The 27,394-nt window shown below is 40.3% G+C and overlaps 1 protein-coding gene across 3 annotated transcripts in view; it reads left to right on the forward strand.

Annotated features, from left to right (window-relative positions):
* Nucleotides 1–8,609: 8,609 nt before the first annotated feature.
* The window catches only part of TTC27 (tetratricopeptide repeat domain 27), a 178,122-nt gene continuing 159,337 nt past the window's right edge, over nt 8,610–27,394 (forward strand). Inside the window, exons 1-5 of one of the 3 annotated variants that reach the window (XM_055539763.1) lie at nt 8,610–8,941; nt 10,404–10,581; nt 13,252–13,381; nt 19,964–20,104; nt 25,914–26,016. In XM_055539763.1, the coding sequence (XP_055395738.1) occupies nt 8,842–8,941; nt 10,404–10,581; nt 13,252–13,381; nt 19,964–20,104; nt 25,914–26,016 (652 nt within the window). In that variant the 5' untranslated portion in view covers nt 8,610–8,841. The remainder of the gene's footprint in view (nt 8,942–10,403; nt 10,582–13,251; nt 13,382–19,963; nt 20,105–25,913; nt 26,017–27,394) is intronic. The other 2 variants (XM_055539761.1, XM_055539762.1) reach the window with 2 other exon arrangements.

Consider the following 27,394-nt stretch of genomic DNA (forward strand, 5'->3'; position numbering starts at 1 on the left):
TAAAGTCTTTTTAAAATCTTACTTTTTAAAAAATCTTTACTTATTTCATGATTTTGAATCTTTAGGTTAATCCAACCTTAACAAAAAGACTTGGAACTTACTTTATGTAGTATATTTTTTATTTTTAAATTTTACATAGAAGCTTTATTTAAATCTTTTTTTAAAATCCCACTATTCATAAACTTTTTTTTTTTTCCATCTTAGAGGAGTCTAACAGTTAATTGAATCAATTGGTACAGGTCCAGCGTTATAACCTGCTTTAAATATCTTATTCCTTTATCTGTTTTCTTGAAGTTGGTGAAAATCTTTAATTATAGCCCTCTACTTGATTCTTGAGGGTAGTTTTAACTATTATACAAATGTGACTTCATGTCCTAGCCATTTTCCGATGTAATTGCTTGTTTGACTGGTTTTTGTTTGTTTTTACCTTTTTTTTGGTATGACACAAAAGTAAATTATTTACATTGAGAAAAGAGACCCTAATCAATGAATAAGAAAATGCAGAAAAATAAAATACTTTAATTAATAGACAAAAGTCTTTATAATAATTTTTCATTGTATGTTTTGACTGAAATTAAATTTTTTTTTCTTGGCTGTAATCTTTTGATTACCTCTTCATAGAACCATAATTTTTGTAATATTTCCTAAGACTGAATAGGGAGAGAATTCATTATTCCTGCATGGTTGAACAAAGTCTTTTTTATTATTGATGGTAGGGATGCATAAACTTCTCCCATGGACATATACACTATTCATAGTATTCCAACAGGTTTGTGGCCCACCAGCACATAAATTTTGTATTTTGTGGTTCCCATCAAAAAAGAGGGGTCAGAGGTGGGAAGGGGTTCAAGAGGAGGGAAGATATGTATACCTATGGCTGATTCATGTTGATGTATGGCAGAAACCAACACAACATTGTAAAGAAATTATCCTCCAATTAAAAATAAATCATCAAAAAAAATTATGATGGATTTATAGTGATACCCATTCTCAGTGTGAAAATCAAGTATATTCCTGATAGGAGTGGATTTCCATTTTGGCCAGGAATTGATGAGGATTGAATCTTCTCACAATTTTACGTTAGTCTGATTACTGGAAGAATTTTACATAGCTTCTGGTTGTGTGCATTTCAGATCTTGTTTTTCTTCCATTATCCACCTACTTCTGGTGTTGAGCAGCACAGAACTCATTCATTCATTGTATTCTAAGATTGCCAGCCTTCATTTTTTCACAGTAGGTCAGTACCGAGGCTGTAGGAATATTCTTGGAAGCCATTCCTACACTGAAGTGGTTAGCAATAGCCACAGAAATGACTGCATACTCTATAAATCTATCTCACTAAACCAAAGTTAAACACGTCCCCAACTCAGCTTCCTGGATTCCCCAGATTCCCACAGCCACTCTAGAGCTACCTGCTTAGAGAGGAAGTGTATCTGAGTGAAAGACAGATTGAAGCTAACTAATTGACATGACAGTATCTTCCTTTTTTGGCTGCAGCTTGTGGGATCTTAGTTCCCTAAACAAGGATTGAACCCATGCTGCCTAAAATGGAAGTGCAGAGTCCTAATCTCAACCACCAAGGAAATACTGAAGGTAACATTTTTTTAAAAGTTGTATTAAGATATATTTCACATACCATATAGTTTACCCATTTGAGGTATACAATTCAGTGGTTTTTAGTATATTCACATGTGCAACCATCACCACAGTTAATTTTAGAATATTTGCATCATCTCAAGAAGAAACCCCGTATCTTTTAGCCATCACTGTCCTCTCTCGCCCTGTTCCCTCACCAGCCCTAAGCAATCATTAAGCTACTTTTTTATTACTTTTGCAGATGTTATGCAGTCTGAGGATCAGATTGTTAGGACTACATTGTTAGGACCCTACCCAGAGCCTTGAGAGGGGCCATAAACCTTAAGCTGCATAAGCTTTGTGGTTTATCTGCCTCTGTACCTTTATTCTGCCAAAATCTGTATATGTGGTTCCCTGTTGTTCACAGAGTTGATTGGATCTACTAGAGTATGTGAATTTTTTGTGAAAACTCTGGGGATAAGGAGGAGTTCATTTGGAAAATTGAGTAAAGCAAAAGAGTAACCCAAGGAGTTGGGAATGTTATGAAGTCTGTTAGACTGTCTTGGAGTTTTGTTTTGTCTTTTGGGAGGCCTCACTTTTTCAATAAAAGAAACCAGTGTTGTCTATGTGCTGTTTTGTCTCCTAATTTTTTTCCAGAATGCCTCTTAAGCATATTAATTGATTCTTCATGACATATCAAAAGCTCCCCATGACGCCATTGTTATTCCAAGTTTTAAAAGATTAAATTAAAAAAAATTCTTCCGTTTATCAAAGAGAATTCAAGAGTTAGGATTGTGGTATAGCACTATGTAAGAGGCAGAAATTCTTCCAGGAAGTAGTTTAGGCTCTGACATAGACAAACCTATGATGCACTGAGAAGAGAGCAGCGCGGTTGGTTGGTGACCGTGTCTCACAGTTTCCTTTGTCAGAACATCAGTCACTTTGAATGAGGGCCCACCCCCATGACCTTATTTTACTTTAATTCTTTAGAGACCTTGTCCCCAGATACAATCACATTTTGAGGGGGTTCTCACTGGGGGTAAGACTTCAACATAGGGATTTGGAAGGCCTACCACAATTCAGTCATAACATATAGTGAGGGGTTGATGTAAATAATAAACAGTTTACAGTAGGAATAGGAACGAGTTTTATTTGAGCCAAACTGAGGACTATTGCTTGGGATACACAGATTCAAGAAGCACTTGAATTGTGTTGACTACAAAATGGGGAGACTTACACAGGCAAAAATTGAAATGTTGCCTAAGTTGTTAAATATTAGGATCGGAGCTGGCAAGAATGGTACAAGGACTGATTGGGGTCCAAAAATGATTGCATATTTACAAGGGGGAACTTACGGCCATATGATTGCATCTGGTAGCTGCTTCTGATAATTTTTTGAAAATGGCTGGTTTGATGCAGTTCAGAACATTCATATTCTCAGTTGATGTAGGAACATGTCTGAAACCACATCCACAATGGCCACCTGGCTTTACTTTGAATGCCTGAACCACAGTTAACTCCTTTTTTATTTTTGTTGTTCAGCTGCTAAGTCGTGTCAGCCTCTTTGCAGCCCTACAGACTACAGCACACCAGGCAGGCTTCCCTGTTCTTATGTTCTGGAGTTTGCCCAAGTTCGTGGCCATTGAGTCGGTGATGCTATCTAACCATTTCATTGTCTGCCGGCCCCGTGTCATTTGCCTTCAATCTTTCCCAGCATCAGTGTCTTCTCCAATGGGTTGACGCTTCACATGTGGTGGCCAAAGTATTAGAACTTCAGCTTCAGCATCAGTCCTTCCAATGAATATTCAGGGTTGATTTTGATTTTCAAGTGATCTTTACTATGTCATTGGAGGGAAAGTCATGCTGGCCAGGCACAGTCTCTCCCAGCAGAGCGGAGTGTTGATCTTCCATGGGTTTGTGGCAGTGTGGAGTTCAGGGTCTGGGAGACTTTCTGAGGAATCAGGAATTGACGTCTTCTGAGGTATGACTACCTAGTTGGCACTCTTGTTGGTTAGTTGGTGCTTAGAGGTGTGTTTATTTGAGTGAATCCATCCCTGACAGGAGGACTTTCAGAAGCAAGAGGCTAACACTGACTGGGTGGCCACAAAGGTCTATTCTGTGAAACAAATTTTCATTAATTGAGTAAATAGGTTTAGTGACTGGCAGAACAGCCATTCTTTCCCTAAGTTTTTGGGGATGTTATTCTCAAAAGTGGCTCTCGTATGTCCCAATTTTCTCCTAAAGTGGCCAAATATCTCTTAGTTCTAAAGGAATTTGTGTCACTTTCTGGCTGATTGACAGATTTACACTCTGAATCCAAGTCAGTGATATTTTGTTGAGCAACAGAGGTTGGAGTCATCCTGGTTCCTCAGATCACTAGTCATGTGGCCTCAGACAAGCCACATGACTTCTCTGAGACTCAGTTTCTTCATCTGTAAGGAAATAATGACCGTCTCTCTGTGTTGTTAGAAGTATCAACAGCATAACTTAAGGGAACTGCCTAGCACACTATGCGTGGTACACACCAGTTCATGGTTCTTGTCCCTGGCTTATTAGACTCACCTGGAGACCTCTGATGGCCAGCCTGACTCGAGAAGCATTAGTGACTGCTCCCAAGAGGGGTGATGCTCTCTCAACCCACTCTCTTCTGTTTCCATTAGTTTCCCCCGAACTTGATGCCCTTCCCAATTTTTCTCCTGTAAGCCTGAGAAGATATAGCCCTCCCTATGCCATATGTGTACAATTTTTGATGGGATGTCTGTGGCTCTAATATATCTCTAAAGTGGCTACATTTTTTTCATTTAAGGGAAAACTGGTATATAACATTATGTGTCTCAGGTGTACAATATTTAATTCAACATCTGTATACTCTGCCAAGTGATCACCCCCCAAAGTCATTACCATCTGTCACCATGCAGTTGAACCCTTCCCCCCACCCCTTAACCTCTTTCCCCTCTGGTGAGTACCAATTGGTTCTCTGCATCTATGAGTTTGTTTTTCTTGTGTTTCTTTGTTTAGATTCTGCATATGAGTAAAATCTTGTATTTGTTTTTCTCTGTCTGCCTTCACTTAGCAGCAGCAGCAGCCTTCACTTAGTATAATATCCTCAAGTTCCATCCATGTTGTCACAAATGGAAAGATTTCCCTTTTTTAAAATATTCAAGTGGTATTCTAATTATATATATATATATTTATATATACATCACATCTTTTTTATCCATTCATCCATTTGATGGACGCTTGTTTCCATATTTTGGGGATTATAAATAATGCTCCCGTGAACATAGGGGGTCTATATATCTTTTCAAATTAATGTTTTAGTGTTCTTTGGATAAATACCCAGAATGAAATAGCTGAATCATATGGTAGTCCTATTTTCAATTTTTCGGGAATCTCCCTACTCTTTTCCATAATGGCTGCACCATTCCCACCAATAGTGCACAAGGGTTTCCTTTTCGCCACATCCTCTACAATACTTGCTATTTCTTGTCTTCTTGATAATAGCCATTTCAAGAGGTATGGGTTGATATCTCATTATCATTTTGATTTGCATTTCCCTGATGATTAGTGATGCTGAACATGTTTTCATGTGCCAGTTGGCCATGTGTATGTCTTCTTTGCAAAAAGCTGTATTCAGAACCTCTGCCTATTTTTTTAAATTGGTTTGCTTTTTGTTGTTGAGTTGTATGAGTCTTTATATATTTTGCATATTAATCCTTTGTCAAGTATATGGTTTGTAAATATGTTTTCCCATCCAGTAGGTTGCCTTTTTCATTTTGATGATGGTTTCCTTCACTGCGTATACGCTTTCTAGTTTGGTGTAATCCTATTTATTTATTGTTGAATTTGTTTCTTTTGCTTTTGGAGTCACAGCCACAAAACATTGCTAAGACCAATGTCAGTGGTGGTGGTGGTGGTGTAGTTACTAAGTCGTGTCCTACTCTTGTGACCCCATGGACTGTAGCCTGTCAGGCTCCTCTGTCCATGGGTTTCTCCAGGCAAGAATACAGGAGTGGGTTGCCATTTCCTTCTCCAGGGCATCTTCCCAACGCAGGAATCAAACCCAGGTCTCCTGCATTGCAGGCAGATTCTTTACCGACTGAGCTAGGAGGGAAACGATGTCAGTCGGTTTACCGCTTTTACTTTCTCCCAGGAATTTTATGGTTTCAGGTCTTAAATTCAAGCCTTTAAGCCATTTTGAGTCAATTTTTGTGTGTGGTGTAAGATAGTGGTCTACTTTCATTGTTTTGTATGTGGCTGTCCATTTTCCCCAACACCATTTATCAAAGAGACTGTCCTCTCTATTGTATCTTCTTGGCTCCTCTGTTGTAAATTAACTGTGTATATATGGGTTTATTTCTTGGTTCTCAGTTCTGTTCCATTAATCTGTGTGTTTTTTAATGTAAAGTGGCTATCTTTTTTTTGTATGTGATTACCATTTTAATACATGAAAGTACATGTTACATTGATCGCATGGATAAGAGAAGTGTCTTCAGATCCAAAACTGGAATTGAGAAGACAGGGAGACTGGAAGGTAACTTGTTCCAAGCTGTAAAAGGACAATCACACCGAAGTCTGCCTATAACATTTACAGGGTTGTGAAATACATTCTATAATAACTTCTTTGAGAAATATATCTTCATAGCAAAAATATGTGTTAAACTATATGTTTATATAAGTGTAGCAGCAGCAGCAGTCATCAGAATAATTAATTAAAATAACTTAGTGGGCATTGGAAAGGCTAGTAATGTTTGGAGAGGGCTTCCAAGGTGGTACTAGTGGTAAAGAACCCACCTGCCAATGCAAGAGACATAGAGACGAAGGTTTGATCCTTGGGTCAGGAAGATCCCATGAAGGAGGGCATGGGATCCCACTCCAGTATTCTTGCCTGGCGAACACTATGGACAGAGGGACCTGGTAGGCTACAGTCCATAGTGTTGCAAAGAGTTGGACGCAATTGAAGCGACTTAGCAGGCATGCGATGTTTGGATAAGTAATGAAATAAAGATATACATAATTAACATTACATGTTTATTCCATAAAATATATTTGTCTTGCCTTTACTTCTATAAAATCATCAATTATGTTTTAATATATATATATATATATTAGTTCCTGAAGATGCTCTAGAAAATTACCACAAACTTGGTAGCTTAAAGCAACAGATGACTGGGGACTTTTCTGGTGGTCCAGTGGTTAAAAATCCACCTTGTAATGCAGGGACACAGTTTTGATCCCTGGTTGGGGAACTAAGATCCCACGTGGTCTGGGGAAAGATCCCACAGTGGAAGACCTGATGCAGACAAAATAAATAAATACATTTTTTTTTTTTAGGCAACACATATATTCACTCACAGTTCTTAAGACCGTAAGTCCAAAATCAAGGTGTCAGCAGGACTACTGTCTCTTTAAAGGCTCTAGGTGAGAATCCATTCTTTGTCTTTTCCAGTTTCTGGTGACTGCCAGCATTTGTTGGCTTGTGTATGCATTACTCCAACCTCTGCTTCCATCTTCACATATCGTTCTTGTGTGTGTGTGTGTGTGTGTGTGTGTGTGTGTAAAATCTCCCTCTGCCTTTCTCTTATAAGGACACTTATAAGTACCATCTCTTAGGACAGCACTTTGAACCCATCAGGTTCATTTTAAAATCCTTTTTCCAAATCAGGTAACAGGGATTAAGACTTGATATCTTTGGGGCAACTAGTCAGCCCACTATAGTTATCAAAGATTTCCTGCTTCTATTAACACTAATTGACTAAAGGATTATAAAAATGTATTTTTATTTGAAGTATATAAAGTTTAAATGCATTGTTGGCCAGAAACAAATAGACTGCCAGATAGTATTTCCAGCAAAGATAGGTTTATTCAGGATCATCAGAACATTGCATTTTGGTACCCACAACCATGGCAAGTCATGTGTAAGTTCTCCTTTCTGATCTCCGATCTCTATTTAATTGAAATACATATTTGTTACTTTTTTACATTTCCTTCTGTTGATCAAGATCTTTCTCTGAAAGTCTCCCTAATCAACAGTCAGGTTTTCTAGTTTCAGTGGGTTTTTGTTTCTTTATGACAAGAAGGAGCTTTCCGGGGTGTAGAGCCTCAAGTCAGAGGGAAAGGAAACAGACTGGACCTTCCTCTAGTTGCAGGGAGCATGGGCTTCTCTCTAGCTGTAGTGCGTGGGTTTCTCTTTCTGGGTGCTTCTCTTGTTGTCAAGCAGGGCCTCTAGGGAATGGGGGTCCAGTTGCATGGGCTTAGTTACTCCATGCCATGTGGAATCTTCCCAGACCAGGGATCATACCCCTGTCTCCCTGCATTGGCAGTCAGTTTCTTAACCACTTGATCACCAGTTAAGTCCAGACAGAGTTCTCATATGGAATTCACTGGACTCCTCTTCGTTGGGTCTCTAATTCCCTGAAATGGTACCTCAGTGTTGGTAGTAAGGGCCCACGTGCTTTGGCAGGACCGACTAAGGCTTTCATCAGGTAGTCTGGAGGGTTCTGACCTAAAGAGGTTTAGAAATCAAAGCTGCAGTCTTTCCAATTATACAGCAGCTGGGCAAGACCGAAACTGTGACCTCTTCCACTGGCCTCCTGGGCGGAGAAGGCCATGGCACCCCACTCCAGTACTCTTGCCTGGAAAATCCCATGGACGGAGGAGCCTGGTAGGCTGCAGTCCATGGGGTCGCTAAGAGTCGGACACGACTGAGCGACTTCCCTTTCACTTTTCACTTTCATGCATTGGAGAAGGAAATGGCAACCCACTCCAGTGTTCTTGCCTGGAGAATCCCAGGGACGGGGGAGCCTGGTGGGCTGCCGTCTACGGAGTCACAAAGTCGCACACGACTATAGTGACTTAGCAACCGGCCTCCTGGGTGGGCGGTGCAGGATGACTCCACGCCCCTCACTCCTTCCACAGCTCAAGGTTACGCCTCTGGGGTCGGGGCTGAGGGAACCAAGGCCCCTCCCCCGAGTCCCGCCCCTTTCCCCAGCTTGGGGCGGGGCATCCTCACTGGGCATGCTCGGTATCAAGGCCTCGTGTTGGTCTCCTAGGCGGAAGCAGGTTCATCGAGTATGCGTGTTTTTCCCAGGGTTCTCCGCGCTGCTGTCATGGCCGCCTCCTTGTTCCGCTATCTGCACATGGTGGTCTAGGCTTTGTGTTTACACGACCTGTCGCCACTAGTCGTCGGCGTCTTGGTCGCTTTTACTTGTACTTTCTTCTTTTTGACTCCTGTGTGACTCTCGTAGGAATCTTTTGGCTGCAGCTATGTCCGGGGTGATGTGGACCCCGGAGCTGGCAGTGCTGAGGGGCTTCCCTACTCAGGCTGAGCGGCAGCAGTGGAAGCAGGAGGGAGTCGCCAGTTTGGGTGAGAGGGGTGAACGTGCCAGGAGGGACTTAGGCCGCCGCGAGGACTGTGGGGAGAAGAGGCGGCTGGGTTTTCATCCCTCCTGTATTTTTTTCCTACCCAAATCTACCTGATTTCTTAAGGCTTCAGGTTGTTGCCTCCTTGACCTGGTGGGCGTGGTCTTCGGGTTCCGTACTTGTCTTAACCCTAAATTTTTCCCCGTCCAGGGGTTCTTTACCGTCTGAGCTACCAGGGAAGCCCTCAGTAATAATGTCAGTTATTTTTATAATCTCTTAACACTTATTCAGTCATTTAATCCTTATAATAGACATATAAAGTAGACAGTACTTTTGTTCCTTTTTGCAGATGAAGAAATTTAAGTAAGTTAAGTAATTTATTCAAGGTCTCACAGCTGGTAAGTACAACAACTGAAATGAGGCAGCAAAGATGTAATCTTGTAAGCAAAGCACATTTGCCAGAGAAATAAAGAGTTAAAAGGCACATCTACTACAGGGTTATAGGTACACGTTGTTGTGGGGTTTAAGCTGGACCCAAAAGAGAAATATCAATATAGGACAGTGTGTGTGTGTGTGTGTGTGTGTGTGTGAGAGAGAGAGAGAGTTTAACACAATATATATGTATAAGTGGGATGTGTGTGTGTGTGTGTACGCACACACATGTGTTTGGCTGTTATATACAATAGGTGCTTCAGGTGAGAGGTGGTTTCTGAAGTCTGAGTCTGGAAGTCTTATGGAAGAAATCAAACCTGACCTGATTTTTGATCCGAGAATAAGACTAGTAAGTGGAAAAGAGTTCCCCAGGAGGAAATCACCAGTGTAAAAGTGTGGAGGCAGGAATGTGCATTTGGATATTAGGGGAACAATAAGTGCACCAGCTTTTCACCAGGGAGTATGGTTGGGCATCCTTGGTGGCTCATAAACAGTAAAGAATCTGCCTGCAATGCAGGAGACCTGGGTTGGATCCCTGGGTCTGGAAGATTCCCTGGAGAAGGTAATGGCTACCCACTCCAGTATTCTTGCCTGGAGAATTCCATGGATAAAGGAGCCTGATGGGCTGCTGTCCATGGGGTTGCAAAGAGTCGGACACTACTGAGTGACTTATCACTTTCACTTTTATGGTGGGGGTAGTGGGAGCCAGATGGTAAAAGGAAATGTTCTAAGGAAACTTTTCTGTTCTCAGTAGGGATTCCTTTTGAATTCTCAGCAGAAGGATGATGTTCGTTGCTAATGAGGAATATTTTTTCTAGGTCTAACTTCTGCCTTACTGTTCATGATATGGATGAGCTCCTAATCCTAGGAGAAATGGTGGGAATTTGCACAGTGCTTTGTGATTAATTTATAGGAAGTGTTTTAGATATATACATTTTTTTTTTTTTGCATACTGAAATGGTAATAGTGTTACCCTTTACAATATGAAAATAGTATTTTTTTGGATTATTGTACAAATTTTCTTTCTGTTACAGAGAGTGGATCTTTCCTACAGTTGTTGCTAGAAGGGAACTACAAAGCCATATTGTTAAATTCATTGACTCAAAGTATTTTAAATTCAGCAACAATAACTGAAGAAAAGATTGACAGCTACCTAGAGAAGCAGATAGTAACATTCCTGGATGACTCAGCAGAATTGGACAACATCAGAAGGTAGAATTTTATTTGAAATTTTCATAGAGAAATGAATTTTGAATACATTTGGTAGTGTCTTGACAGTGTGTTAAGGCACACTGACTTTTGCGGTTTTTGGAAAACCTGGCTTTACATTTAGTCAAGACTCTTGATGTACGTAATAATTTATGTAAAAGCTTCTGTCCAGAGGACCATCGAGAATGAAAAGGTAAAGTGGTGTAGGATGTCAGAGGTTCATATATAACACTAAGTTATGACCGGGTGATAGCTGCCAACCACTGAGCTTCCAGTTGCTTAGGTCTCATAGGTTTTAGCCATACTTAAGACTTCAGACCTTCTTTCTTTTTAACATGAAAGTGTACACTATCATCTGGTTATTTGTAGATTGCTGAGTGAGAATTATAACTACTTTTATTATTTTTAGATTGTTATCTTTAATGTTTTTATTATGGAACCCTTGGTTTATCTTCTTCCATTGATGTTTATGTAATTTAATAGTATTTAGTATAAGGGACGGCGAAGGCAATGGCACCCCAGTTCAGTACTCTTGCCTGGAAACTCCCATGGACGGAGGAGCCTGGTAGGCTGCAGTCCATGGGGTCTCAGAGTCGGACATGACTGAGCGACTTCACTTTTCACTTTCATGCCTTGGAGAAGGAAATGGCAACCCACTCCAGTGTTCTTGCCTGGAGAATCCCAGGGACGGAGGAGCCTGGTGGGCTGCCGTCTATGGGGTTGCACAGAGTCGGACACGACTGAAGCGACTTTGCAGCAGCAGCAGTATAAGGGATAGTCGCACAGCAGTTAACCTAATTTTTTTAGTGGCTTATATTTTACTCTTGTAAGTTTGTTAATATACCTTTCTTTTCTCCACTGTCTCTGGCAACCACGTTGTTTTAGTTTTCTTTGAAACATATGCACTTTTGTTTTATCATAATTTGTAAGAAATGACTTCATTTTAGTTCTTGAACAAATCAACTACTGTGCTTGGTGTTGAGGTTGTAAAGATGAATAAAATGTAATCTGCATCTATTAGGAGTTTATAAAAAATACTACTACAGACATTGTATTTTACTTAACGGATGTCGTTCATTTTCATTTTTCTGGCCGTCTGGCAGTTTTTCTTTCCTCTCGTGTCAGTCCTGTTATTTTGCTCTCAGGTGTCTGTGTGTTACCATAGCTTTGTGTGGTGACGTGAGAACACACGTGCATGCACAAATGCAGTAAACATTGGTCGACCAGAACTCCTGCTTGTCACACAGAGCTGAGAAGAGACATTTCAGTTACCTTATTTTGAGGTTATTTGAAAATTAAACTGTATTCTTAGCTCTTCTTGAGGATTTTGATTTTTAGTTATGACGTTTATTAAGGCTTACATTAAGATCTTGCTGCACACCTGTTGCCCTAAGTTTCCTAAACTTCTAACTACAAACAGCCTCTATTCTTTCTTTGCTCTGCTCTCAGTTGCACTGTGTCCAGAGCATTCTGGATACCATAGGCTCGTAGGTTTTATTTTATTTATTTTTTTCTTAAAGAATCTTCCTTTTTGAGGTAGGGCCTAGGGAATCTAGAAGGATTCCTGTAGCTTCATGCTGAAGAAAGTGAAAGCAGTCATCCTCTTCCTCCAACACTCCCTAGGCCCTACCGCAAAAAAGGAAGCTTCTTTAAGAATTCCATGGACTGTATAGTCCACGGAGTCACAAAGAGTCGGACACGGCTGAGCAACTTTCACTTTCACTCGTGTCTTAATCTAAAGGTTGGCAAATTACCTCTGGTGGGTCAAGGCCAAAGTGCCTCAGGGTGTTGCTTACATTTTTAAAAGGGTTGAGGACAAAAGAAACACCTGTGACCTGTAAAGCCTAAAATGTTTTCTCCTTTACAGAATGAGTTTACCTACTTACTCCTGTCTTCAGCCAAAGTAGGATTGAAAAGAAATAGGTTCAAGTGCAATATCTAGGGGTTTTTTGTTGTTGTTGTTCTCATAGTTTGTAGTGCAGATCAATAAAATGTTTGGAAACAACTTTTTATTGTCACTTTTCTTATGTATAAAATCAATTTTTCACCCAATGTCAGAGCTGTTAAATAGAACACAAGACCAAGTTCTCAGTATCTGATCAGGTCCTAAACCAGTGCTGTCCAAGAGAACGTTTGTGATGATGGAGATACTCTGTATCTGCTTTATCCAGTGTGGGAGCCAGTAGCTACGTTTGGCCATTGAGCACTTGAAATGTAGATAGTGTGACTGAGGGACTGAATTTTTAAATTTTATCTGTGTGTGGGTGCATACATAGTTGTGTCCAACTCTTTGCAGCCCCATGGACTGTAGCCCACGAGGCTCCTCTATCCCTGGAATTTTCCAGGCAAGAATATTGGGTTGCCATTTCTTTCTCCAGGGGATCTTCCTGACCCAGGGATAGAACTCACATCTCTGGTGTCTCCTGCCTTGGCAGGTGGATTCTTTACCACTAGCACCACCTGGGAATTAATTTAAAGAGCCATATGTGACTCAAGGTGACTGTGTTGGACTTTGCAGACCTAAACTGTAGTTTCAAAAATTTTTGTTGTAATACTCTCAGATAATGTCAATGTTGATATCTTACATTTTTCTTAATAACACTGAAATGAAATAGTAGTGTATTTGTGGTTATACATAATGGTTTATGTTTATTTCTTTTTTCTTATATGCAGACAACAGAAGATATTCCTACTTGGTGTGAGCAGTTTGCAACTTTTTGTTCAGAGTAACTGGACGGGCCCTCTTGTTGATTTACACCCTCAGGATTTTTTGCCATCTGTTTTGTTTCAGCAGTTCAGTGAGGTACGCTTCTTGGAAATGTCATATGTAGGTATTATTGTGTTTATTCTTTAGAAATGGATCTTTATAAGCCAGAGTTAATAGTAGGTAAGAGAGAAACATGACCTGGTGGCTTGTACAGAACCTACTAAGAATGCTTGTTCATTGATCAGAGTTTCATGTAATTCATAAGTTCCGGTGTCAGTCTCAAACTCCTCTTCAAATGCTCCTCATTTTATGGAGCTCTGTTAGCTACTCTGTTTATTAAAGAATGGACAGCTGTACCAGTCCTCCAGCTGCATATTTTACCACAGCTACACAAAGATACTTTCTGAAGAAGTAGAAAGTCTGGAGATCTGTTTAATTTTGTTGCAGAAAAGTTTTGCAGCTGTGCTTAGAACAGTTCCTGGGGAGGTTCCTTTGTGTCACAGATACACTTATTTGTATGTGCTTAAAGTGTGTGCCTTGGAGATGCCCCATGGTGATCATGAGTCTTAATATCTGTGTATGGAGATAATGTTATTCACCTGCATCCATAGGTCATCAGTATGGCTTGCAGTTTGAACACCTCAGTTGTGTTTGAGCACATGTACCAGGGCTTGGGGGAATGTGACATGCCCTAAGAAGAAGAATGGTAACTGAGTTATCCAGCCACCTCAGAGGACTGGAGCATAACTGTTGATCACTCAGCCTGGAAAAAGGGCACCTTAACATCCAGAACTTACGCAGTCAAAAAGACCTGTTTACTGTTTCCTGGTTTCTCAGAATTAGAAACAGCTGATGAAAGGGGAATGGAGTTGTTAGAGATCAGTGTTAATAATTTGATGAGAATTACAAAGCAGTCCTCATCTGAAGCCATGGCCGTTGCTGCTGCACAGTCAGTTTACCGAGTCATAATGTTACATAGTGATAGAATAACGGAGACTCATAGTGCTGGCTCCAAATCATGACTGAAAGGCCTACAGCCCTTCCATAGTTTATGTCTAAGAAGGGAATTTAATCTGTACCTTACAAAAGTTTTCATCCAAAATGATTACAAGTAAAATCCCCAAGATTTTGACACTTAAAGAGATGCTTTGATTATCTAGGAGTTTACGTATATGGAACATCTGTCTTCCTCTTTGTGTATGAAACACTTTCTGGCCTCTGTTGCTGCCCAGTGCAGGGTAGAAACCTACCAGACAAGGTTGCAAATACGTACTGAGCACTGATGTGTGGTTGGAGTGGTGCTTCATTGCCGTGTGTTGTATCAGTTTGACATTTTCTTTTGATGAGAAGACTGAAGCTCACAGTGGTAAGAGAAACTTGCAGAGGCTTTATAGCTGGGGGATTGGAACCCATGTTTTCTGGGTCCAAATCCAGTACTCTTTCTGCTGTGCTAGTGTGGAAGCACCTGTGGAGTCAGGTAGCAATTCAGACAGTGCAGAAATGGGTTACATGAGAGAGTCAAACTATAAGAAGCATTGAAATGAATAAGGAGATATGAGGAAAGTGAATTTTGTCTGAGAAGACCTTTTAGTCAAGAGTGGACCTTGAGGTAGAACCTGAAGGGTGATGAGGAAAATGGATCAGTAGAGAAGAGGAGGAAGTACGTTCTAGATGCAGTCACATGAGCACAAATTTAGAGGACAGAGCAGTAGGTGTTTGTGAGGGCTGTATGAGGGGCTGCTTTGAGCCTGTTGGGGCAGCAGTAAAAGATGGGGCTCAGGCCACATCATAGGAAATTTTCACTAAGACCTTGATTTTAATCTTTTTATTATAAGTACATCTTACTCTCAAAAAAATCAGATGTATACAGTTTAAATAATAAAACATCTTTGTTTCCACCACCTGGCTTGAGAGAGGGAACATCACCAGCCTTGGAGAAAGGAACTTTCTGACTGCTCTTGCTTAGGTGTTGAGCCCCTTTGCCATTGCTGTGGCTCTGTGGGCCCAGGGCTGGGAGAGCCTTGGAACTGGTCTCGTCTGGCTTAGCAGCCTCTCTAGTTACCTGGTGTGCAAATCATAGCATCTTCTGCATATGCTCTGACTTGGAAAAGGTTGGAAAAGCATTAGAAGGTCTCCTGTGTGTCCTTCTTGGTGACGTCCCCAGCCCCCTTTCTCATAAAACACTCTCATGAATTTGATGTTAACATTCCATTGCTTTCTTCATAGTTTTAGCACTTACGTATATATGTATCCTCAGAGAACATATTGTTTAGTTTTGCCAGTTTCTGAACTTTATATAAGTTAAATAAGCAGGGTGACAATATACAGCCTTGACGTACTCCTTTCCCGATTTGAAACCAGTCTGTTGTTCCATGTCCAGTTCTAACTGTTACTTCTTGACCTGCATAGAGATTTCTCAGGAGGCAGGTCAGATGGTCTGGTATTCCCATCTCTTGAGGAATTTTCCACAGCTTGTCGTGATCCACACAGTCAAAGGCTTTGGCATAGTCAATAAATAAGTAAATAAAGCTTATTTAACTTATATGCAGAGTACATCAGGAGAAATGCTGGACTGGATGGGGCACAAACTGGAATCTCGATTGCCAGGAGAAATACCAATAACCTCAGATATGCAGATGACACCACCCTTATGGCAGAAAGTGAAGAACTAAAGAGCCTTTTGATGAAAATGAAAGAGGAGAGTGAAAAAGTTGGCTTAAAACTCAACATTCAGAAAACTATCATGGCATCTGGTTCCATTACTTGATGGCAGATAGATAGGGAAACAGTGGAAACAGTGTCAGACTTTATTTGGGGGGGCTCCAAAATCACTGTAGATGGTGACTGTAGCTATGAAATTAAAAGATGCTTGCTCCTTGGAAGGAAAGTTATGACCAACCTAGACAGCTTATTAAAAAGCAGAGACATTACTTTGCCAACAAAGGTCCATCTTGTCAAAGCTATGGTTTTTCTGGTGGTCAGGTATGGATGTGAGAGTTGAACTATAAAGAAAGCTGAGCACCAAAGAATTGATGCTTTTGAACTGTGGTGTTGGAGAAGACTTTTCTGAGTCTCTTGGACTGCAAGGAGATCCAACCAGTCCATTCTAAAGGAAATCAGTCCTGAATATTCATTGGAAGGACTGATGTTGAAGCTGAAACTCCAATACTTTGGCTACCTGATACGAAGAACTGACTCATTTAAAGAGACCCTGATGCTGGGAAAGATTGAAGGCAGGAGGAGAAGGGGTTGATGAGGATGAGATGGTTGGATGACATCACCAACTCAGTGGCCATGAGTTTGAGTAAACTCCAGGAGTTGGTGATGGACAGGGAGGCCTGGCATGCTGTAGTCCATGGGGTTGCAAAGAGTTGGACACGACTGAGTAACTGAACTGAACTTTATATAAATGAAATAAATTGTGTTCTGTGACTTGCTTTGCTTAGACGTATATTTTTGGTATTATAAACTATTCATTTTTACTGTTGCATAGTATTCCAATTGTATGAATGGACCACAATTTATATATCTTTTCTACTCTTGATGGCCACATGGGATGTTTCCGTTTTTGGTAGTATATTATGTACTGTGCTGATGGGAACACATCTTCTGGGAATCATTTGTAAGAGTTTCCAAGCACAGCAAAACTTAAAAAAGGATAATGTTTGGTGCAATGAGCTAAATGAAGGAGGCTGTTTTTACTGCCTGCCCCCTTCCTAGGGCTATAGTTAGGCACCCTGAGGGCTGAGAGGACTGATGTTTTACCACACTTGTAAATGCTTCCCAGGACTGAGTTGGGAAGCTCTGCTGAGGGCAGGTATCCACGAGTGGAGCTGCTGTGCTCTAGGGTGTATGCATGTTCAACTCTTCTTACTGTGTCAGGTTGTCTTAGAGAGAATTATTCAGTTTATACTCTTTACCAGCAATCTGAGAATTTGGAAGATGGAGTTGAAGTTTTAAAATTGGGGAGTGGCATATCAGTATTTTCCAGCTGTCATTTTCCTGTGCTTATTGATGTTTCATAGTTCCTGTGAGGACAGATATTTGTGAATATACTTCATGGTCTTGGAGTATAGTCATCAAAGCCAAGTTAATTTTCCCTGCCTTCAATGTATGGAGGCATAAGTTGGCATTTTTAGCACTGCTGTGTGACGGCTGGTCTAACCAGCCTTGGGATAGCACTGAAGCTTAGCATCTGAGTAGTTCCCTCTCACGCATAAAAGTTGATCTTCTAGTAAACTGGTTTTATATCAGATGTATCTCAGGCTTCCAGATGTTGACTTTTCTTCACTGTTATGATTAATAAGTATTTTTATATGTCTTATGCTCTCTGGACTGAGGAGTTGTTGCTAAGGGACTTGTAACTTTCATTTTATCTGTTTTCATTGAAAATGTAAACAGTCCTCTTTCAAATTCAGCCATTTTTCCAAACCTCTGTAAGCATGGTTAGAGCTTGGTTGGAATATCAGTGTTAGATCACAGGAGTAAATAGAGACTGCTTCACTTAAGCAGAAGATAGAAAAGCATTCAATTTTTTGATAATAATGATGCAAAATAACTTTGGCAAAAGAAATTTGTTTGTTTATTCATGCATTCACTCCTTTACTTATTTATTATTTGCCCTGTTAATGACATTCTCCGAGAACTTAAAGAGAAGAAGGTTTAGTAACCAACCTCTGACTTTGAGTATCAGAGGAAATGAGATCCAAATAGTATATCACGGAGTATCTCTTTGTGTAATTTTCTGTTTGTTGCCCTGTTAAGTCACCTGTTTGTTATCTTTAAGGATGTCATTAGAAGATAGTGATCTAAATTTGTGCAACAACAGGTAGATGTCTTTTTTGTCTCAGTGTGATTAGAAAAGGATTCTTTTTCTTAAAGTCATGTCTTGTACTTCACCAGTTTGGTTGGGATGCTAGGAAATAAAGATTGTTAAGTCTACCTAAAAGGCAAGATGATTCGGTGAGGCTTCAGGTCCAGCTTGGGCATGTTAGGCAGGGTCTTCTCTCCAGTCTTTAAGCGGTAGCCTTGCTGGTGTAATTGGTACCTCCACTTGGAGGTTTTGCGGGGAACCTCAGACTCATCGTGTCCACCTGGATTCGTGGTGAGGTTCTTCCCCAGACCAGGTCCTCTTCTGTGTCTGTGTCTCGCTTGCTCCCACCCCCATCCTGCAGCTGTCCCAGTCAGAAGGCTGGCAGTGATCCTGGCCCTGTCCTGGAGGACTGCCTTGTGCTGGGCCTAGGTCTGAGGGGAAGGCAGCATGAGATGGTAGGAAGAGTACTGGCTTGGGAGTTGGAAAACCTGGGCTGTAATCTCTGTTCAGACGCTGGCTTTGGTGTGATTTTGGACTGAACTTAACTTTTTTTGTTCTGTTTTCTTCTGAGATTGAGGCAGTTGTAATACTTCAGAATAGTTCCTTGATTATTGAACTTGAAAAAAAAATTCATTCTACCCTCAGTGTAGGTTAACAGTAAGCTTTATTGGTGGTTTGCTGGTGGTCATTCACATTGTCTTTATACCTCAAGTACGCTTTTCAGTGATGATGAAGGGGCTGTTCCTTTTGTACCTTTATTTAATGTTTTTATAAAGGAGGGATTCCCTGGTGGCTTAGAGGTTAAATCGTCTGCCCACAATGCGGGAGACCTGGGTTCAATCCCTGGGTTGGGAAGATTTCCTGGAGAAGGAAATGGCAACCCAGTCCAGTATTCTTGCCTGGAGAATCCCATGGGCGGAAGAACCTGGCGGGCTACAGTCTACGGGGTTGCAAAGAGTCGGACATGACTGAGCGACTTCACTTTCACATAAAGCATTGAGCCTGGCACTGGCATCACTTGGATTATTTAATCCTTACAAGAAACATGTGAGGTGTAGGTTCTGTTATTTGATTTTATAATTGAGGAAGCTGAGGCTCAGTTAAAAGAAATCTGCCTATGCCCACAAACTAATAAACAGTAAAAGGACTCCATCCTGTGTTGGTGACTTAGAGCCTGTTTTCCTGATGTTGAGCATTCCTGCTGTTGATTTTGTGGCAACTGTCAAAATTATTCAGCCCACATTTTAAAAACATGAGTGTCTGGTCCAGTGTAGAAAATTTGTTCAGTTGAGAAATGGGTTTTTCAGAGACCTTCCTGCTGGGCAGGCTTTGTTCTCGTCAGTCTGTGATTGTACGCCTACTCAGCATCTGATATGTAAGACTTTGTTGTTCTTTGGCCTGATAGTAATTAAGGGGCAGCTGTGGTTTGTAACGACATTAGCTGACTGGTGAAGCATATATGAAATGTAGGTGTTTAATATGAATACTTTCACATGGAGATGACTTTACTGAGAAAACACTTTGTTGTAAGTAAATCTGTAAAATAATGGTGCCTCTTCAATAGTAGCATTTTCTTGATTGTTCTGTTCCTCTAAAGTATAAGCAGATGGGTGGTCATTGGTCAGGGCAGGCTGGAGTTGTAGATCTCTAAAGGCATTTATAATATTAGGACTTGGTCCAGTGCCAGTTGCTGTGTAATAGATTAATGATTGTGTTTCAGAGCTGATTGACTGGGAAATATGTATCCTTATAAGACATACAAAGGTTAATTTTTTTCTAAATTGTTTGATCTTATATATATATATATATATATATATATATATATATATATATATATATATATTTTTTTTTTTTTTTCCCCCCAGATCAAAGGACTGGATGCATTTGTTCTGAGTCTGCTTGTTCTAGATGGTGAATCAATCTACAGCCTGACCATGAAGCCTATCCTGCTGTTATTAGCAAGAATTATCTTAGTGAATATAAGACATAAACTGACAGCTATTCAGGTAAGGAAAGAAAAGGAGCCAGGAGATTCAGACCCAGGTGTGACTTTTGTGCTGATTAGTATCAGACTTTAGGTGTGATGCTGACAATGTCTTGGTATATTTATTTTCTAAGTCTTCCTTAGGTATTTAATTTAATCTCACTAATGAGATTAGTATAAAATGAAACATTGTCTTTTTAATAGAATTGTATATATGTGTTGTATGTATGTATGCATGTGTGTAAGTGTTCATTCTCTGAATCTTAAAAGTGGGTTTAGAAACATACATCACAGTCTTTTATGAATTTCATGTAAGGATAATGAGCAGTAGCCAGAAGCATGCATAGCACTTACAGATCAGATCACTTGCTCAGTCGTGTCTGACTCTTTGCGACCCCCTGAATTGCAGCACGCCAGGCCTCACTGTCCATCACCAACTCCCGGAGTTCACTCAGACTCACGTCCATCGAGTCAGTGATGCCATCCAGCCATCTCATCCTCTGTCGTCCCCTTCTCCTCCTGCCCCCAATCCCTCCCAGCATCAGAGTCTTTTCCAATGAGTCAACTCTTCGCATGAGGTGGCCAAGGTACTGGAATTTCAGCTTTAGCATCATTCCTTCCAAAGAAATCCCAGGGCTGATCTCCTTCAGAATGGACTGGTTGGATCTCCTTGCAGTGCAAGGGACTCTCAAGAGTCTTCTCCAACATCACAGTTCAAAAGCATCAATTCTTCCGTGCTCAGCCTTCTTCACAGTCCAACTCTCACATCCATACATGACCACAGGAAAAACCATAGCCTTGACTAGACGAACCTTTGTTGGCAAAGTAATGTCTCTGCTTTTGAATATGCTATCTAGCTTGGTCATAACTTTCCTTCCAAGGAGTAAGCGTCTTTTAATTTCATGGTTGCAAGCACCATCTGCAGTGATTTTGGAGCCCAGAAAAATAGAGTGTGACACTGTTTCCACTGTTTCCCCATCTGTTTCCCATGAAATGATGGGACCAGATGCCATGATCTTCGTTTTCTGAATGTTGAGCTTTAAGCCAACTTTTTCCCTCTCCACTTTTACTTTCATCAAGAGGCTTTTTAGTTCCTCTTCACTTTCTGCCATAAGGGTGGTGTCATCTGCATATCTGAGGTTATCGATATTTCTCCCGGCAATCTTGATTCCAGCTTGTGCTTCCTCCAGTCCAGCGTTTCTTATGATGTACTCTGCATATAAGTTAAACAAACAGGGTGACAATATACAGCCTTGACGTATTTCCTATTTGGAACCAGTCTGTTGTTCCATGTCCAGTTCTAACTGTTGCTTCCTGACCTGCATACAAATTTCTCAAGAGGCAGATCAGGTGGTCAGGTATTCCCATCTCTTTCAGAATTTTCCACAGTTTATTGTGATCCACATAGTCAAAGGCTTTGGCATAGTCAATAAAGCAGAAATAGATGTTTTTCTGGAACTCTCTTGCTTTTTCCATGATCCAGCGGATGTTGGCAATTTGATCTCTGGTTCCTCTGCCTTTTCTAAAACCGGCTTGAACATCAGGAAGTTCACCGTTCACATATTGCTGAAGCCTGGCTTGGAGAATTTTGAGCATTACTTTACTAGCGTGTGAGATGAGTGCAATTGTGCGGTAGTTTGAGCATTCTTTGGCATTGCCTTTTTTGGGATTGGAATGAAAACTGACCTTTTCCAGTCCTGTGGCCACTGCTGAGTTTTCCAAATGTGCTGGCATATTGGGCGCAGAACTTTCACAGCATCATCTTTCAGGATTTGGAATAGCTCAACTGGAATTCCATCACCTCCACTAGCTTTGCTCGTAATGATGCTTTCTAAGGCCCACTTGACTTCACATTCCAGGATGTCTGGCTCTAGGTCAGTGATCACACCCTCGTGAATATCTGGGTTGTGAAGATCTTTTTTGTTCAGTTCTTCTGTGTATTCTTGCCATCTCTTCTTAATATTGTCTGCTTCTGTTAGGTCCATACCATTTCTGTCCTTTATCGAGCCCATCTTTGCATGAAATGTTCCTTTGGTATCTCTGATTTTCTTGAAGAGATCTCTAGTCTTTCCCATTCTGTTGTTTTCCTCTATTTCTTTGCATTGATCGCTGAGGAAGGCTTTCTTATCTCTTCTTGCTATTCTTTGGAACTCTGCATTCAGATGTTTATATCTTTCCTTTTCTCCTTTGCTTTTCGCTTCTCTTCTTTTCACAGCTATTTGTAAGGCCTCCCCAGACAGCCATTTTGCTTTTTTGCATTTCTTTTCCACGGGGATGGTCTTGATCCCTGTCTCCTGTACAATGTCACGAACCTCATTCCGTAGTTCATCAGGCACTCTATCTCTCAGATCTAGGCCCTTAAGTCTATTTCTCACTTCCACTGTATAATCATAAGGGATTTGAATTAGGTCATACCTGAATGGTCTAGTGGTTTTCCCTACTTTCTTCAATTTAAGTCTGAATAGCACTTACAGTAGATCTTAATTACTATTACTGTTTCTTGGCTCATGTCCTGCATTGATTGATATTTGGGTTGGGTTTAGTAGAGCATTTGTTGTATGGTTTCTCTAGGTTACATATAAATTAGTGAGAAAAGCTAATAGGAGGTGATAAAAACCACAAGAGAGCATTGAAGAAAGCCCTTGAGGTGTGCTGGTTCTCTTGCAGCTTCTCAGCTGTGTGCAGCTGACTCTTCAGTCTGCCTTGCGGTGTGAAGGCAGCTGCAGATACTATGTGAATGGGTGTGACTGTATACCAGTAAAGCTTTATTTATGGACATTGACATTTCATATACTTTCACATGTCACAAAATTTTCTTTTCTTTCTTTCAAAATTTTAAGGACTAGTCTTGGTTTGGGGCTAAAGGAACACAGGTGGAGGACTGTTTCTGCCCCACAAGCTGGAAGCTTCCTGATTCCTATCCTGCTCGTTGCAACTTAGGCATGTAAACCTTGTATTGCCAGAAATAGTAAATCTAAATTTTATGTGAGATCTCCCAGTTTCCAAGTGTTGGCCGAAAAAGTTTAAGAAATAATATTTCTATGGATAAAATGGGGACTTGGTCTGTACTGTATCAGGGCTTGTTTTCCTGAGCATTTAAGTTGAGGCAAAGAAGAGGTAAAAAGGGAATCATGCCTCTTTGAGCAACTCTCATGAGAGCCAGAAGGTTTGGAATCAGTTGTACCAGAAGGGTTTTTACTTGATGGATTTCAGTGTATACTAGCAGATATAAGGCCTTATCTTTGATCTTTTTAGTGATGTTAGTTTAAATAAAAAAATGTTTTTTCAAGTTGATTTGAGTTAAATGATCTTATAGACTGAGTAGTACTTGAGCCTAAAGAAAGTATCATCAAGACATGAGGTTGCAAAATGGTATCATTTTCTTTCTGGTGAGACTAATGGTCATTAATGAGGTAGTGATACAGTTTTCTTGATGGAAAACTTTCATCAGCATGCATATTAAGCAGGAATGTATCAGGTTGATTTTTTATTAAAAATAAAATGATTTTATTTTTGTGGAGCAATAAAAGAAGATAATTTTTCCCCACCCCCTAGTCTGTGAAGTATATAGACCATTATTAGTAATTTGTTAATGTTGAGTAAAAGGAATTTTGGCTTTGGAATCAGACTGGAGTTTGTCTGGCTTAGCCTCTTACCATCTCGTGACCTTAGGCCAGTGAATTACTCTGAATATCAGTTTCCTCATTTATAAAGTGGACTTGAGTTGGCAAGCAGTTACTGGGTTTCTTTTGAGTACGCTCATGTGCCTTGCCTTCTAGAAGGTTATTCACTAGTATGACTTGTCAATCAGAACAAGTAATAAGTGCACTAGTCAGGAGATAGGATCTGGGAACTGTCTAAAGCAAGACTTCAAGTTTCCTTTTTCATCAACGCCTCAGATTTTCTATTAAGTGATTCTTGACAGATAGAAAAAGGCACTTTTATTTTCTAGTAAAAAAAAATAGATCATGCTTTCTTTCTTTGTTTCACACTCCCCTTCTCCCATGTGAAGATTTTGGATTAAAGAGTTAGTTTATAAATCTGATTTTTAAGAGCTGAGCATCATAAGTTGTATTTTTTTTAAATAATTCATCATTTATTTATTGACAAACAACCCTGGGTGGTTTAGCCACTAAGTTGTATCTGACTCTTGCGACCCCATGGACTGTAGCCTGCCAGGCTCCTCTGTCCATGGGATTCTCCAGGCAAGAATACTGGAGTGGGTTGCCATTTCCTTCTCCATGTATATTTTTTTAACAGGGCAGTCTGTTTGACTGGATCTATCTTAATTCCCATGTCTAGAAAAGGAAAGAATATGTTGCCAGACCTGACTCACTCACTGCTGACAGCAGATAAGGACAGATAATTGGAATATAAACTGAGTTCCTTAGCTTAGTGATAGCAAAAGAATGAAAATGAGGCAGCAACTCAGGGAATTAAATTAAAAATGATGTGAAACTTCTTTCTATTAGATAGTTCTACCTTTCTTTTCCTTACATGGCCTGAGGAAATAGCATTAGTAATTAGAAAAGATTTTTTTTTTTTCATTTGTGATTTTATCATTGTTGCAACAGTTGTGTGTAGCAGTTTAGAAGGGAAACAGGCAGTTTTACCCCTTGATCAAATTAAGAAATTAAATTCAAGTAACAGAAAATGCTTTTGGTGATTAAACATGATTTCCAGTTAGTAAGTATTGCTATAAAAGAAAAAATTTTTCACACCTTTGGGCAATATAATTCAAAGTAACATAGTTATAACTAATTTAGATGATTCAATGCATGATCATACTTGGTAATTTAATGAGCCTATCAAAAATAGTTAATACTTCTTATTTGCACACACACACATATGTATAGAGGAAAGCCTAGAGGAATATAAACCTTTGTCATGGATTTTTCTGGGGAAGGAGGATGGTGCTAAGGCAGCAGAAGAGCAACTTTCATCTTCACTGTGTGTGCTTCTGTATCGGCTTGTTTAATCAGGCTGTGTTGAAAAGTAAGACTGAGCACCAGAGAACTGAGAGAAGGCTACTGCGCTGTCAGCCTGTGCATTAGTCAAGACAGTGTATAACACGTGGTCTCCACCCTCCAAACTATAAGGACAGGTACTACACACTTGAAAAACACGAGCTCTCCAGTCTGGTGCTAACTTCTAGGCACAGTGTGGGAGTGAGAGACCAGTGTGTGCCCTAATCTCTTCTCGGGGAGAAGAGGTTTCGTGGAAGAGAGTGTGGCAGAGGTCTTCCCAGTTTGGGGAATAACCTGAACCCAGGCTATTTCTTACCTCGTAGCGTGCACAGCATGCATTGCTTCAAGGAGGATACAGGGATGAGTGAAGCATGGTTCCTCCTCTTGCTGGCTAGCTGGCTGACAACCCTGAAAACTAGGATGACATACACGAGTATGCTGGGGTGTGTTTGCAAAGGGAGGTGGAAAACACGTGCTGGAAGCTGAGACAAGGGAAGAATCACCCCACAGGAGGTTCTAGTGGGGGGCCTCCCGGGATGGTGGGTGTTGGATCATAGTGCTGGTAGAGCGCTGTAGCAGAGTTGGGCGATGACGGTAGGCATTTTAAAGGAGGAAGTGGGAAGTTGAAAATGATGTTGGGAAGACCAGCTGGCTTTGAATGAACGGAGGAGAGATGTTGTTCTTGTGGAAGACAGGGCAGTGGATTTGCTGTTATTACTGAAGATGTAGCCGTGAGTGGGTAAGCTTCCTGAAGAGTGAATTTAATCTCACAAATGTAAAAAAATTCTAAAAGTTGATGTAATGTACAATTTTTTTCCAAAGAGTCCTTTTATTTCAGCTTACGTTGGTATTTCCTTTTTCTAGAGCTTGCCATGGTGGACGTTGAGATGTGTGAATATTCACCAGCAGCTGCTTGAGGAGCGCTCACCTCAGCTTTTTGCTCTTACTGAAGACTGCATCGATCAAGGTATGCTGCAGATTTTGTCTGCATTGAGCATGTAGCTCTGTTCTGTTTTCTTGGCTGAGACTTTCCTTTTTCGTTTATTGCTTGACAGCATATGGTAACTTTTTGTCTGAGGTTGTTTCTCCTCTCTTTCTGAATTTGGACTATCACAGATTATTAGGATGTCAGATTATAAGATTTCTTTTTTGTCTTTGAATTTTTAAAAAATCAATCAGTGTTATTTATATTATTAATACAGACTTAAACAAGTGATTTATTCTGTATAGTTCACCTTGATTTTATTACAAATTACCTAAAGGTATTTAAATATTTTCTTGGCTACTTAATGTAAGAAACCTTGTTAGAAACAAATGTAAACTCCCTTTATTAAGAAAATAATCCTTAACTAATTTGAACTGGAGTAAATTGTGCCGAACTACATGCAGAGCAGGAAATTATTTATCCTATATCCTTCTGAGTACATGAAGAAATAATTCAGTTTTTTAATTAATAATATTTGGTAGAAAATAAGTTTAGTGAGGATGACAGTGGGTAGAGAGACATTTTTGTTGTTTTTTCATTATTTTCATTGTAATATATAATGTACATATGGAAATGTACCTGGAACAGAAATGTAAAATTTACCAAATACTTGTAAACCACGTGCCCCTGTAAATGCCTTTGTTGCAAGTAACCCTTAGGCTTTTTAGGGAGGCAGTATTTGTTTATGGCTATGCTGGGTCTTCCTTGCTGCTTGGACTTGTAGTTGGGGCGAGCTGGGGCTACTCTAGTCATGCACAGCCTTCTCTTTGCGGTGACTTCTCTTGTGGAAGTCTTGGCTCTAAGGCCTGGAGGCGCCAGTCGTGTGACTTGCGGGCTCTAGAGCAGAGTCTCAGTAGTTGTGGCACGGGTCTTAGTTCTTCCTCGGCATGTGGAATCTTCCCAAATCAGGGATCGAATCTGCGTCTCCTGCACTGGTAGGTGGATTCTTTGCTGAGCCACCAGGAAAGTCCTCGGGAAGCATTTTGAAATTAGGAGGAAATCTTGGACTTAGTCTATATTTGTTCGGGATTTGAGGTTATGTAAGACTGTGGAACAACCAAGGGCAATTAGATCTGACTTGTATATGTAAAAAAAAATGTATTCTGAGCTTGAACTTGGTATATAGGAAACAATATTTGTTCTGGTATGAGATTTAAACCTAACATGTGGTAGCAGATTGTTTTATTAAATGTAAGGAGTTTACTTTTCTGTACAGTGATATTTCACTAAGTGTACAGTGATGCAATGAAGTAACAGAACTGCAAAACGGTATTTCTTTTTCCTGTAGAAGTCTTTGGTTTAATGCATTTGGATTACAAGAGATTTTTTATGAGCAAATATAGGCTACAGAATCATCTGT

The sequence above is a fragment of the Bubalus kerabau genome, chromosome 11, assembly GCF_029407905.1.
Source record: "Bubalus kerabau isolate K-KA32 ecotype Philippines breed swamp buffalo chromosome 11, PCC_UOA_SB_1v2, whole genome shotgun sequence".
NCBI lineage: Eukaryota > Metazoa > Chordata > Mammalia > Artiodactyla > Bovidae > Bubalus > Bubalus kerabau.